Genomic DNA, 14,684 nt, shown 5'->3' with positions numbered 1-14,684 from the left:
GCCGTCTCCCATTTCTTTCCTCTCTAGTCTATCCACTTCAGACAATTAAGTGCACATGCCAATATTGTCAATGACAACAACAACCCCTCTCCCCAAACTAAAAGCATATGTTCTTTTTAATTCCTACTGTTCAGGTTAGGGTTGCAGTGTAAGATTTGCATAAATTCTGGGAAGAGATTCTTAGGAAATCTGGCACAGTTATGAAACAGGAAACAATACCTGGGTGTGTATGTCTACGTGTTTGTAGAACAACTGTGCGTTCATGCTCTGGTCTTGGGGCTTGATGGAAGAACCGAGTTTCACTTGCCGCACAAGGGTCATTCAGCTACTCAGCACCTCACCATTTCAAGCAATGCCATTCTGTGTCCCATTCTGTAACTCTTCTAAGATCTAAGAAGGAGAATTCCTGTATGAATGGGAGCAATCATTACTTATTCATTCTCTTCTGCAAAGTCTTTTATTAAGGAAAGCAACCATTTACCCAGAAGACACTGGAATGGTGCCTGTGCCACTCATTGTTGATAACAGTAACTGGTTTTACTAGTTATCGATCTTGTGTTTAAACTATCGTTCTAAAATGCAATTGTAATGCACGAAATGAGATTAAAATGGCTTTCAGATTCCAGGTAGAAAACCACAAGTAGGCAGTGCCCTAGCCAGTCTGACCTGGTTTGTGTAACTGTGTCTCTATCGGGCTGAGGCACTGCAGTGAGAACACCATCAAAACAAAGGGCTCTGCTCTTCATTGCTGAGACTTTAGTTGAAGAACTCTATCGTTAGATAAGGATCTTAACCTGTTTTATCATGTAAGATAATGTAATGTAAAAGCTGTATTGCAAAACGGGGAGTGTAGCACCCTGTCAGGCCACTGGTGTGTTAGAGAATTAAGGCTTCAGGAAGCGGGCATGTGCTAGGTTCATGCATAGCCACTGGTGGCTTGAGGAGGAAGGAGGACCCTGTTCTGGTGCCCTCTGCCCTCCTTTCCTAGAGCAAAAGAGAATAAAAATCACCGTGCTAAATCATTGGGATCTGGTTTGCAGTTTCTTCTCCAGGTCTATAATGAAAGATAATGATGGGTTTAACAATGGCCATGCTTAGGACTGAAGGGATGTATCCAGAAGGCTACCAAGCTATGAGACTGCTTTCTCTGTTGTCTTCTATTTCCCTGTCTTAATGACTGAAAACCAAAACATTGGAAACGTAAAATCCAAACCATTTTACCAAAATATTTTTCTCCTTCCATCCTGGCAAGGACACCCAAGTTGTATTTCTGTAGGGTGCCTGCTTGCTGAGGCTGCATTAAGTCTACAGCTGAGTTTGCAGAAAGGTCAGCGTGATACGTTAGTATTTAAGCGGACAAGAGCAGCGATGGCTCCCTGAATTGTTATCGGCGGGTGGGGACCCTCCGCCTGGCTCAGGTGATAGGAACTGGTGTTTTGGTGTTTACAAGGCTTCTGAGTTTGGCTGTGTAAGTTACATAGCTGTTGTGCTTAGGAGGAAATGGATACGTTATGGTAGGGAAGGGTAAAATAACTTGAAGTGCTGAATATGGAAGACTGAGGTAAATGGGAGGATGGGAGGTGTTGGCTTCGAAATCTCTGAACTGAGAAGGGAGAGGTGTCGTGCAAGGGTAACCAAGGAATGGTGGCAGAGGGCAAATGAGCCAGCAAGGTGGAGAAGGCAAGATGAGGAGCCCCGCTGGAAAGCAGCTGTGAGCTGAAGCAAGCACTGAAGGAAGGAGGCAACTCTCACTCACAGCAGGGAGTAAATTCAAGGGGAAGATAAAAAAAGACTGGAAAGTTGGGGGGGGGAGGGGGGGGGCGGGGATTCAGCCAATTGCAAGAAAGTGCACCCAAAGCTCAGAGGAACATGTCACTGTAGGAATGGGTAGCAGGTTTTCTGTTTTTCAGTCGTTTCCCTGCTTCTGCCTTCCTGTTTCCCTAGAGCCAGGCTCTGAGGGGGACCTCAGAGCCGCAGCTGGCAGTGAGTGGCTCAGAAGAAGTTACAAGTTGCACTTGTAATTTTTTCCTATCCAGATTTTTTATTTTAAGTGCCTGCCAGGTGGTTCTAGTTGAGTAGGATGATTTTGAGAGGCAGGGCTCCCATTATCCCATCCAGAAAGACTGATCTGTTAGAGTGACACTTGCTTTGACTGGTGATAATTGTAGGGCCCACGCCGACAGGTATTGCGTTTGTCTTGACCTTTCATTCAAGTGCAAAGACTAATGCTTTTGCAAGAGGGAAGGAGAGCTCCTTTGGAGCTGTAATTACCAGAGTAGAATATGTCTTACCGTGCAATGGGAACACACTAGAAAAAAAACTCTGAAGAGTTTTATTTATTGGGGTGCGATAGTACCATAATAGAACCGTAGCCGTTTCACTGCCATATCAGTGTTAATTTGTGAATAACTGGTAAAAGATCCCAGAATGAAGGTGCCGGTGATGGATATAGTGTGAAAGGTGAGATTTTGTTTGTTTGCCTTTAAAATCATTTTTATCTATTTAATGTTTCTGGTCCCCTCATAGTAATTGTGCATGCCATTAAAATCTACCTATTTCAGGAGCTCCTTTCATGGCTTTACAGATCTTTTCTACCTTAATAACTGGAAAACATATGGCATATTTAATGTAGCGCAGCATGGGAAACACCAGCAAACACTGGCTCTATTTAATGGCTTCCACGGTGCTTTTTCCTGAAAGATAGATGTTTATTATTTTATTTGCAAAAGGGAATTAAACAGCACAGCTAGACTTCACAAACTGTATTACTTACAGGTGTTTCTATTGCTGTTTAATGATTTAAAAAAATATTATTTTTTTTTTGGTCCTTTGCAGAAGCTGGCAAGAAAGCACTGTACGTTCCTTCAGCAGGGGTGCTACTTGAGCGGTGAACTGGAAATTGCTGTTGCACAGCAAAACTGGGTTGTTTATCTGTTTTCAACCCAACAAATTTTGAAGTCTGCATGTATGTAAACTGTGAGACTTCGAGCAGCTGTTTCAAAAAATGTCCGTGATTAGAACACAGGCTCAGACAGGGTCAGCTGGTGTCCAAGGGCTGAAGCAATTTTATCTGGGTGATGGGGCTGCTTGGTAGTTGACAGGCCAACCAGCCCGGAAGGTGTGTGTACATTTGCAAGTCTGTGTTGGATCTGGTAGCGGCTATTTGGTCAGTGTCACTCCTTGAAAATATGGCTGAGCTGGTGCTTAACCTGCTAGTTGGTGTAAGTAGCCCATCAGACTACAGATTTTGGCCAATCTGGGCTAAGGCTGTAGTGAATTTCCTGTTGACTTTATGGATGTACCAGCTTTATGTGGTAAAACAACCGAGATGTGAAAGAGCACTTAGGTGTCTAGGAGTCCCTCAGAAATATCACCGATACTTAAATATATATGTGCATTCAGTCCGTAACCCTTAAGGGAATGTTTTTCAAGACCACTTTTTTTGTTTAAAAAGAATCTTTCAATAATAAAACCAAGTGTTCGCAGTCATCTACTGACTGAAACCTCTGAAAGGTGTGTTTCCAACAGTAGCTCAATAAAGATAATATGAGCATCTGTCTCAGAGGCTGCTGGCATCCATCAGATAAAATCAGTTCTGGAAGCAGAGCAGAACGTCTAGTTTCTGTGGCGCAGCTAAGACTAGTTTGCTCTGCATCATTTACTGTGCTGCGCAAATAATAGGTCTTGTTCTCCAGGCTCTTTATGCTTACGGAGTTTTAGCACATCCTTTGCAACACAGGTCCCTGTGTAAGTTCAGTCATGCTCCCTTGCAGGCATGTTCTTCATCTAGACAGCAGTATTTGGGGAGCGTTGAGTTAACAAGAAGAAACCTCTGCTCTGTTTAATTTTGTCTTTAGGAATTTCACCCAGAAGTCTTTGACGTCCAGGGCTGGATTTGAGACTGTCACCTGTGTGGAGTCGTATGCGTTGCTTCAGGCAGACTTCTTGGCCGCGAGTCCTGCTCTTCACTACCACTTTCCCTTGTCCCACATCGCCTTGTTTTGTCTACCTCCCCTGAGTCCCCAGAAGGCCAAGCACAGCCTGCTTCCCCCCACATCTCACGCATATGCAATGACAAGGCTTTGTGCTTGCCGGTTTCTGTTGGTCACTTTTCATCCTAGCTCGAGAACGTGTCCCTGCCCCCTTTTTCTTCCTCCTGTCTTCTATAGCTTCAATGAACTTTTTTTTTCCTTCTGTTGCTATAGTTACACTGCCTTTGATGAAATTAGCTAGGTCCTGCCCTTATGGTTGGAGTCAATTCTTAGCCATGCTGGTTCTGGCAGTAGTTCCATCCAATGTTAGTCCTCACATAACCATTATGTCCATATTTTTGGGGATCTTTACATGTTTGTTTCAGTTCCAGGAATACTGTTGTCTATGTAACAAAAGCTCATAGTCATCTCAAAATTCAAACTCATGCAAATCTGGCATTCAAGCCCATGGTAATTTAGGCCAGAACTGTTCCAGACCTTAAGCTGATCCTTGCTGGTTTTTAATTTGGCCATCAGTCAAAATTGAGGGGGGTTCCCTGGTCGCTTCTCCTCTCTTCTTCTGAAAGGCTGTTTTATTGTCTTCTAGGCACTCAAACTCCTACATACAGAGGGTTTCAGAAAACTCTATATGCTTCCTCACGTTTTTAAGGGAGGAAGTGCAATTTATACCCATCAAGTGAGGCGGTGCCCAGGACTGTGTTGAGAGGCAACTGGTGTTATAAGGGAGGGACTACCTGCTTTCGTAAGCACATGCTGAAGTTTTTGCTTTGCCTTCTCTTTTCTTAACACAAAGCTTTGAAGTTGTTCTGGGTGTGTGCTATGGGAAGAAACATCTGGGAGCGTGGAGATCTCAAAGCACGGGTGTAGCATCTGGGTGCTCAACCACCTGGGCTGACTTGACATAGGCTTTAGTCATTGAAGGGCACTTGAATCGTAACAAACAGGCGGAAGGTCTGAAACCGACGTATTATATCCAAGCTGATCCAGGAGTAACTGCAGTTGACCAGGCTTTTTATGTCCCTATTTGTTATCTATGCAGGACTTCTGATCTCAAGCTCTGTCTGATCAGTCGGTGCCGCTGGGAACTGAAAGAGGGTGCTGTTGAAGTGTCTCTGCCGGGTTAAATTAACTTCAGGAGTAAACGTGAAGGAGATTGGTTCCCAAAATCCCAGATGAAAGGATGCACTTCTAGAAACTCTAGTCCAGGATAGAGTCCATAGAAGAAAGTAGTACATTTGCCCTGTTTTTCAGGGGGTTTAAATCTCAAACCAATTTGCATCCCAGCTTTACAGCCTTAGAGGAGCATAGATACTGTTCTGTAACCAACCTTTACGACTTCTTCAGTTTGTAATATTTGTTTAGAAGAAAGTATGTCTTGTCGGGTTTTATTTAGAAAAGCTTTGCAGAGCAATTTCTAGGCTCTTACTAGTGGAGCAATCATGTCCGGTTATACTTATGGTAAACTGATGTTCAGAAACCGGGAACCCTTAAAGATTGAAGTATCTTGGTGAAACTTACAGTTTATTTTGGTGGGAGATAAGAGTGTCATCCTTATTAGTCGGGGTCTGCGCAATGAAAAGTGAGTAACAGATACATTCACCACTGATTTAAGTTTTGAGAACTGCAGCTTCTCCGTTTCCATCTTGTATGATACTTCCAGTTTAATTCCAAGTTCTGTGGTAAATAGGAAGTTCCTCAGTAATTCTGCTTCGTCTCATGAAATGTCATGCCTGTGGTTATTCACAATTGTTTCTGGACATCACTGTGATGCTTCAGTTTTTCTGTAAGCAAGAGCTTTTAGTTTCAGTGGTTGGATGTTTTCCTTTGGATGTAGATGAGGCAGGGCTGAGAAATATCCTTTCCAAAATGGATGCCATCTGAGGAAGGGGCTTCACAGTGTTCCTAGAGAGAAGAAAGCATTGTTCTGGTATTTCAGTTTGTACTTGTCTTGCCTATATGATTTTCTGCAAGGTAATATCTTGTTAAGCAAACAAAGCAATTTAGTCATTGTGGTAAATCAGGCTGAAGTCAATAGACACAACATCCTTAAAAGCCACAGCTGTAAGACTTTCTCCGTGGAATTTGGTTTCTAATACCAGCTTTGAAAGATCCTCATAAATGTGATTTGTTGCTGCAGTGATCCTCTTCTTCCTTTTTCAGAATGAGAAGGCTTTGGGGCATTCCGTGAGCCGCTCTAGTAACATCTCAAAGGTATGTTCCTCCATATAACTCAGTCTTGGATAAACCTGGGGATGCTGGGATTTCTTTCATTTCAAAACTGGGGCGATATCCATGATGATGTGACCAGTAGAAAATGCTTCTTCTGCCTGTCTGTCATTGGTAGTCACTCCTGAAACATTAGAACTCTGGTGTTTTGCAGACTCTCTTTACAGGTCAAATGAAACAGAAGCTACAGTAGGTTTTCTCTTTCACGCTGTCAGCCTCCTTAGCTTGGTAGGAGCAAGATAGATGACAGATGCCGGAGATCTTATCTTGGGGGGAAAATCGCTCCAAAAACATCACTCAAGTACATTCTTTCATACCATAAGCTATCTGATGTCATGTTCTCTGTAAGATATGTATAGCCATGCATCCATTAATATGTACTGGATATGTGGTTAAACGTTATTTTGTTGTCACTTCAACACAGAATTATTGTTAGCGCCATGAAATGCATTGTTATCAGGGCACGACTATGTAAGTATGTTTAAGTGTTTGCTATTACAAGCCCTGATCTTGTAAGGGAAGCGTGATGCTCTACCCAATCTAGTCACAGTCCAGTATAGCCGATGGACACATCAAAAGCACACTTGCTTTGATGTGCCATTAGGAAAGAAGTATCTTCTGTCCAGGATAACTTATTACAATACATATCCGACTCCTACTTCTGCATTACAAATCAGAAGATCTTTAATTAGCTGGAAGCCTGAGACCTTTTTGCTTGGACATGTACAATTGCTTAAAGCCTTCATGCAAGCAAGGTTGTGCTGGCTGACCGGTATTTTTCATGGGGTTCATAAGCCTCAACCCTTTGTTGCAACAGTTGTTGTTACTGGTAATAGTGACTTCTAATGAGAGCCTGAGTCATTATGGCTGTGAGGAGTTCAAGTCCCTTTTTTCTATTCTGGGTACTTCAGGGTACAGGAAACTATTCATGCCTATCTCCAGCAGCGGAAACAGTGGCTGCACTGAATTTATGGTTTATATGGGCACAGGCGACTTTCACTTCAGAGCAGAAAGACGAGATTACTGGGTATCTTAACAAGCAGGGCAACTGTCCATTGCACAAGGTATTGATGTTGTTATCATGGAGTGGGATTGTGTTTTGCACTCAGCATCAGAAAATGTGCCTTCACAGAAAGGGTTTTGAAATAAATACCGTGTGAGGATAACTTCTCATCTGTGCTTTTTTAAACTGGGACTGTGCCTGTGCCTTCTTACTCTGGATCTTTTCTTCTTAGGGATCATTGATGGGATTTTTCAGGCGTTGTTCAGCAGAGATGGTACTTTTATCATGAAGCGTCATTGTATTTTTCCCCGAGTGTCTGAAATTCAGCAGAACAAGCCTTTTGGCAGCAGCAGTTTGGTAGCTGTACGAAGTTGCACAGTTCATTCTTAGTTTATCAAGAACTGGTAGTGTGGCAGTACAGCGGGAGGACCTTGCACTCTGGCAAAGCTCCCCGAGAGCACTGGCAAGTGAGACATCAATATTTGCATTCAGCTTGAAACACTAAAATTTTCAACATGATTGCTGTGTGTTGCAAAAGCTAAAGTTCTCAAGGGGAGCAAAAGTCAGCTGTGCCAGTTCAGCGGGTGAGACTTTTTGGTTGCAAGCACGATCTTCCCAGAGGTACTGATGTTCTTACTGCTCCTCTGTCGCCTCTGTGTTTGATCCACTTACTCCACTCTGGAGATAGCTTCTAACAAGGGCAAGAGGTGGAAGTCCCATCGGCGAAATCAGTCCTCTGATTTGTCTCGTACATCCAACCACTGCCTGCCACATCCAGGCAGTTCAGTGCAAAGCGGCAACAATTTATTCTGCAGTCTACAGGTGGTTGGCGGTTGCAAGCCATTTCTAGGACAAAACAGGGAAGATTATAGTAGTGGGATGCTGTGTGGGAGCTTAAGAACATGGAAAATTTCTCGTTAGTTCTGAGCTTTAGTAGGAAAGTGCCTTTTATTTTTGTTTAGAATAGTGTAACGACCTTGCCAATAAGGCAAAGGAAAAAGTACGGAAGAGCTTGGCGGCCTGTATAGCCCTTTTGGAAAACCTCAGAGCTTGTTGATAGTATGCCATTTTAAGAGGAGCTATTTAACCAAAGTTGAATTTAATCAGTTATATGCTGCATTTCCAGATATGTTGATGTGTGTGTGTACAGAAATAATGATCGCGCTTCCTGCAAATGACTCTTTGAGCTATTATTTTTCCACCCAAATCTAGCTTACAGCATAGCAACATAGCAAATCTGCTACAAATGCTTGGCACTCACACTTGATTCAAAGCCTTTCTGGGGCTGATATGTCATTACAAACCCACTGTGATTATTGCTGTGTATCTTTCCACTGCTCTCAGTTGCACAGTGCTATATGAGTGGAAAGGATTGAGTCAGAACTTAGCCTCTAGCCAAGAGAGGATGCTGTGTTACTCAGTGTGACCAAGGAAAGCAATGCCCTAGGGCTAAAAGTGATCAAAGAGAGAGGCAGACAGATGGTGCCACTGAAAATGAGATCAGCTGGTAGAGGTAGCAGGACCTCTCCAAACATAGACCCCAAGTGTTGGGGCCAGGTGGAGCCGTCCCGTGGGAAGAAGGGGCAAAAAGGCAGTTCTCCAAGAGGCAGATGCTGAGAGAGGCTGAGGAGATGCTAGCACATGTGGCCAGGACAAGAAAAAACAATCACCTGAATACTTGGCTAGGGATGGAGGCCAGAAACAGCAGAAAAAGGAGTAGGGAAAAAGATGTAGGAGGATCTTCATATGGTGCCATTAGGTTTTGTGCAGTCTGTTGCACGCCAGGGGCTGTGGCATTCCTCCAGGCCCTTCTTTGCTTTTTTGGTGTGTATATTTCAAACACCCCTTTTAAATCTGCTCCACCTGAAATGTTTGAATTTCTGGAATCTTTTCTATGTTTCTTTTGAAATTAAAAATAAAATAGCGTTGAAGGCAGGTTGAATTGATTTAATCGTGGGACTTGGACACAGCCCGATTCCCAGCTTGCCCTCTACAAGCACAGTGATGCTGATTGAAACCCCCAGATCCACAGCTCAACTCTTTACCCTAAGCCAGCGTTTTTGCCAAGAAGCCACCTTTCACTAGTAAGTGCCTTCATCATACAAGCCACACAGAGAAATAATTAAGCTTTATAGAAGCTTCGTCCTCTAAATATAGATTAAATTGACCCTAAAACACAACTAGTCACTGAAAGCAGCTAAAAAAGGGGTCTTCAAAGTGGTGGTAATTCATGCCCTCTGCTCTCAGATAAAGGAATTGTGCTTACAAGCAGGTTAAATGAGGTCGCCAACAAAGCTGGTCTGTAAACTGTTATTCTCAAATTAGTGACATTGTTTAGCTTTAAAGTGTCTGACATATCCTTAAACTGATGGTGTGATGTATGGAAATATCTTCAGGTCATCTGTGTGCTGTTCCTGTCATCTGATTGCTCTGGAGGGCTGATTTTAGTGTAGCGGGGGGGGTACTTTGTAGTCTTATTTTTGTCGCCCTCTAAGGAGTAAACTTTGAAAATGCTAATACTGGGATCACAGCAAAGGAATCAAAAGTGTACTCCTTAAAATATCTAATTCTGAAGGCCTGTACGGTTTTATCTTTTGAGCAGAAGCACACTGTAAAATATTAAATTATTCTTGGGCTGAATGGCAGCCAGTGCAGATGCGAAGTGGTAGCCTGAGCTTGCTATGAAATTTAAAATCCATTTGGGCTGTTCATCAGCTTGGAACAGATTTAGAAAAGCATATGAATACACACATCCACTGTTGCCTGAAGCTTTGATGGATGCAGAGAGCATTCGTCCGTAGAAAAGCAGTCCAGGTTTTTCAGTCACAGAGCTTAGCTATCCTGTAGTCCATCAGATGACCGAGGCTTACTGAAAAGAGCTGCTGCTCGAAGGTGTTCTGTTCAGGTACGTGAACCTGGGGGTGGGGAAAGGGATGTTGCGTAAAAAAATTTTTACAAAATCCTTCTATTGAGCTACCGGGGAAAGGAAAAGACAGGAGAAATTGTATAGTGTGAAGATGAAGTTATGCTCTCTTCCCCGCCCACACGAGCAAGTAACCTCATGCAGGGTGTTCCTAAGGAGTGCAACAGTCTCCCTGCGCTGTGATAAATTCCCTCTCCTGGGGCTGGAGCCGTACTTCATATAGGTATGAGGGCACTCTGTGAAGGACTAACCTGCAGGAGTTTCCTTTCCTCTTTTGTTCCCCCAGTCCATTCAGTATACTTTGAGGAAGATTTTGAAGTTGAAGGGCCATTTTTTTTTTCTTGTTCTTGTCGCTGCAGCACCTGTGTAGTTGTTACTGGGTTTAATCAACATTGGTCCTGTGCTATAGGAATTAGGCCTGGGGAGGTTTTGAAAGGATAGATAGCCTCCTTCCTCTAGTGCCTTTAGCTCTTGTATCTCTACAGAGAGCTCCTTCCAGAGTCTTCCTTTAGATTTCTTTAGGAAGAATGAGGGGAAGCTGACTTCAGCTTTGCTCCTAGCTTCTAGACATAATATTAATTATAGCCATATACATTATATAAAGTATGGAATAAAGTACTTCCAGCAGTTGACTGCTGGTTGCTATCGAATTGTTTCCAAAATTATACGGTGGAGTTGATCATCCCGAAAATTTCAGATCCCTTTTTCCCATGTCTTCCCCAACTCCCCCCGCCCCCAGTCTTTTTAACCACTCTCCATTCTAATAATGCATCTTATCCCACCTAAAGACACTTGATTTTAGTATGCGCTGGAAGTCAAAACGGCATGAGTCTGGTATGGAGAAGACTAGCAGTTTCTGATGTTTGATCCTGCCATGTTGGTATTTAGGAAAATCTTTCAAAAACAGCCCGTCAGCAGGGCTGTCTGCCCTTCACAACATCCAGTCTGTCCGTAGGTGGCCTGTTCTGGCTATTTCAAGCGTCGGGTCAGTAAACTCGGTGCGGCTGGTTGGTCTCGTACCGCTGCCTGAGCGTGCTGTTTCAGCTGGAGGCCTGCACTGCGCGCAGTGAAACAGCCACGTCTGTTCCACAGATGAGCCGTGGAAACTTTACAGCTGCAGTGCTCTTCGGCGAGAGCCGTCAGCCAGCATGGATGTGGAATACAGCACTTTGCTGAAAGCGTAAAACCACAAATATGTTGCATCCTGGTGGATGGCTGGAGCCAAGCAATTCTGTTTGTTCTCCAGGGGCTCAAGAGAAATGATGGATGTGTCCCCTGGCTCCGGACTTCTCAGCACAGCAGGGATAACTGAATTTTGCCACTGTGGATGAGACAGGGCTGGGGCTGCCCCTGACAAGGGAGGGGAGGTGAATGGGGCAGGGGTGGCACAGAGTCAGATTCCCTGGGTCTCTTCATAGATGTCCTTTCCCTATCTGAAGGCTTAGGTTAGCTATGGAGCACCTTGCAGTAGCACTTGGTGCTTTTTTTCACAAGGCCACATCCCTGTTTTCTTTCCTAAATCGCTGTCTGTACCTAGATCCTGCCAGAGGAACAGGTAAAGGGTGGTTGGTCTTGGTTTCTGTCGTGTAAACTAAGGAGGGAGCAGAGCCTAGGGCTTTCGCTGCCTCTGGAGTTGTACCACGCAAGATACATGTCTGCCATGTCCATGTCTAGCAGCAGCCCTGCCTTCTTAATACACATTTAAATAGGATCTGCGTGAGAGAGATAAAATAGCTCTTTGGCAATGAGTTCTTCTGAAAAACAAGGTGTGATAACCATCCCTCTGGTTCTCTCTTTCCCATGTGCTTCTGCCACATTTGTCATTGTGATGTGTTAATACCAGGAGAGACAAATCTGATTCGAACAAAACCCCCAGTGGCCTATTGCAGATAGCAGCACTGCGATCTCGGTGCTGAAAAAGCATCGCGGTGCAGGGGGATTGCTTGGGGCCGGGTGTGAGATGACGGAAGGCAGTGGACCTCGATTGCTGGTTGTCCTTGGGACAGGACAACTCCAGGGCAGTGGTGGGAGATGTCTCCGCTTCGCCAACACCTACTGGTGGTAGCTGGAGTTGGCTCAGTGGAGACAAGCATCACTGCTCTTGTTGCTCCTACAGGGAAGGGAGGCAGACAGAAACTGCTGCAATGGTCTAGTGGCACTGGAGACATCTTTTAGCATCAGTCTTTTTGACAGCAGGTGCAGCTACCTTTTAGGATTTTTATCGCTCTCTTATTTTATATTTTTTAATCCCAGCAGAAGAGCATAGTTTTGAAATGGGTTCACCACAGTGTAAAATAAAGGCAAACCCACAGTCAAAATGCCAGCTTGAAATCTGGGCTGTGGAGTGTTTGGCTCCTTGCTCTATTGCTAAATATGTATTTGCCTGAAGCTCCTTGTGCTGCTGTTCCTCCTGAGGAAAAGACTTAAAATTGTGCTTCTTTTCTCTAACCCTTCATCTGCCCAAAGGAGAGGTGTGCTCCATTATTACATGTGTATAGCGCTTAGGATGTTAGTTCCAGGTCCTTAGCTGAGACTTCTAGGTGCCCTGGTAGCACAAATACTAGGACAACAGTATTGGTTTGCATGGCACCTAGAAACGATGAACTTTGCAGGTATGGGGGAAAACCTTTCTTTGCTTCCTTCAGACTTCCAGTCAGTGGAAGAATTCTTCTGGGGTTGTTTCTAAGTTTTTACCGTCAATGAATAATTTAATAAGGTTTTTAGAATGTGATAGGCCGTGTTCTTTAAAATGGGATATAATTGCTAGTACTGAGGTGCAGCCCAGAGTGAGATGACAGCAACTATACCCAGAAGTGCCACCTCAGATAAGCAGGTGACCTGGAATATACCCACACCACTGACATGTTCACTGTGGCTCATTTCCAAGACTACTTTATTTTCTGAGACGGGGTGGGGGTTTTGATGTGCAGCATGTAGTCACGGGCAGGTAATCAGAAAAGGCTGAGTTCTTTCACCAACGAATCACACTGTTCATGGAGTGGGGACAGAATAAGACCAACCAGCTGTGGCAGCACATTATATATATACATATGTACATATATATATATATGCACGCACACATACTCACACACATCTATATATATAAAAGGATATATTTTTCTTCCTGATGGCAACCCTCCAGAGAGATGTAGCCTTCCAGGGATTGCTGCCTTCAGAGTCGCTGTGATTATCTGAACACCAGTGCAGAAGGCCCCACGGTGACCTCACTGAATTGCATTAGATGGGAGTGTCAATATGCACCATTAACTAACTATTGACTTTTAGTCCGGAGCGATCTTAGGCAACCAGTCTGGTCGTAGCGGGTAACTCACTAGCACATAGCTCCAAGGCTTGTCATTAGCCGTGATATTCCTCCACGCGAAAGGGCATGAAAGTCCACAGAGATTCAGCAAGTGGTTCTGGGGTTAGAACGGCCAAATTCAGGCTGTGAAGACTTGGGCTACCCATACCATACTAAGCATGGTGAAACCGCCTATGATAAGGAGTGCTTTAAAACCTACTAGTGCTGTCGCCATTGTAAGTAGCCAGTTCAACCAAAGGCGCTACTGCTTGGGAGGCTGCCGCTGGGGCATTAAGGGTGGTGGTTGTGCCAGAAGCTACAGAATGGTGAGGGCTTTGATTGTTTAATTTCCCAGCCTCTTCAGAGCTGAGCCTTGCCTGGGAGCAACGTCAGAGCTCCAAAGTAGCTGCATCAGCCTCTCTGTTGCGTTCACCCATTGCATTGCCTCTTCTTTGCCTTGTTCTGGCCCAAGGCTGCCAGTGTTTCTTCTTTTCTGTGGCACCTCTTTGTCTGATAGCTGCTGTATCTGAGTCAGTAAACCCAGACAAGCTGCATGGGCTGGTGAGTGTCAGCTGCATGCATCTCTGCTTCTAGGACTGGCAGAACATACTTCTTGGGCTTGGGGCAGCAGCTTGCATTTTACTATGCCCTTCTCTTGGTAGTGAGTTGTGCCTTGCAATTCGAGGCCTATTGCTCTAACCTGCTCATGTTCCTCCAGCGGCTGAAGCTAGGGAAGTGACTGGCAGTAAACAAGCCCAGTAAAAGAAGTGGTTAGTTTTACCTCACCTCACTATCCTAATCTGATTTGCAATGCAGCTGTGTAAATAGTTCCACAAGCAAAAAGTGTGGGAGGAAAGGAGGACAGGCTGAGAGACTGGAGGCTCATTGAACCGTGGCTTTTGGTGGTAGCCACATCTTATGCTAGCTTAAACAGAGGGTAGGGCGTAACTTCCTCCAGTGTTTTGTTGTTCCACTTTGTGGTGCCTTTCCAAGTGTGTTAACTTCCGTTCATTTTTTGGTTGCATTTGCATTATGTATAAAGATGGAGCAAAGGACCTCTTGTATTGAAGCAGGAAGATAGGAGGAGGAGAAGGAAATGCACCGCAGATATGGGTTTTTGTGCAAGCTGTCCTGAACCGTGCCAGCATCTTGAAAGAGTAGTAAGCTTGAAATGCAAATGAAATTCCACACTTCCTTGTTTGTACCAGCCTTCTGATTTCCCAAGTGGTGAGGCTTTGA

General features: G+C 44.3%; 1 protein-coding gene across 10 annotated transcripts in view; it reads left to right on the top strand.

The window, feature by feature from the left end:
- MARCHF8 (membrane associated ring-CH-type finger 8) overlaps nucleotides 1-14,684 on the top strand; it is a 94,385-nt gene that overhangs the window by 66,554 nt on the left and 13,147 nt on the right. For 9 of the 10 annotated variants that reach the window (XM_075107650.1, XM_075107655.1, XM_075107658.1 and 6 more), the window contains one exon: nucleotides 6,153-6,203. The exons of the other annotated variant lie outside the window; for it this stretch is intronic. In XM_075107650.1, coding sequence (XP_074963751.1) covers nucleotides 6,153-6,203 — 51 coding nt within the window. The remainder of the gene's footprint in view (nucleotides 1-6,152; nucleotides 6,204-14,684) is intronic. 10 annotated transcript variants of the gene reach the window in all.

This window comes from Phalacrocorax aristotelis, chromosome 12 (assembly GCF_949628215.1).
Source record: "Phalacrocorax aristotelis chromosome 12, bGulAri2.1, whole genome shotgun sequence".
Classification (NCBI taxonomy): domain Eukaryota; kingdom Metazoa; phylum Chordata; class Aves; order Suliformes; family Phalacrocoracidae; genus Phalacrocorax; species Phalacrocorax aristotelis.
This window is presented reverse-complemented; position numbering and strand designations above follow the sequence as displayed.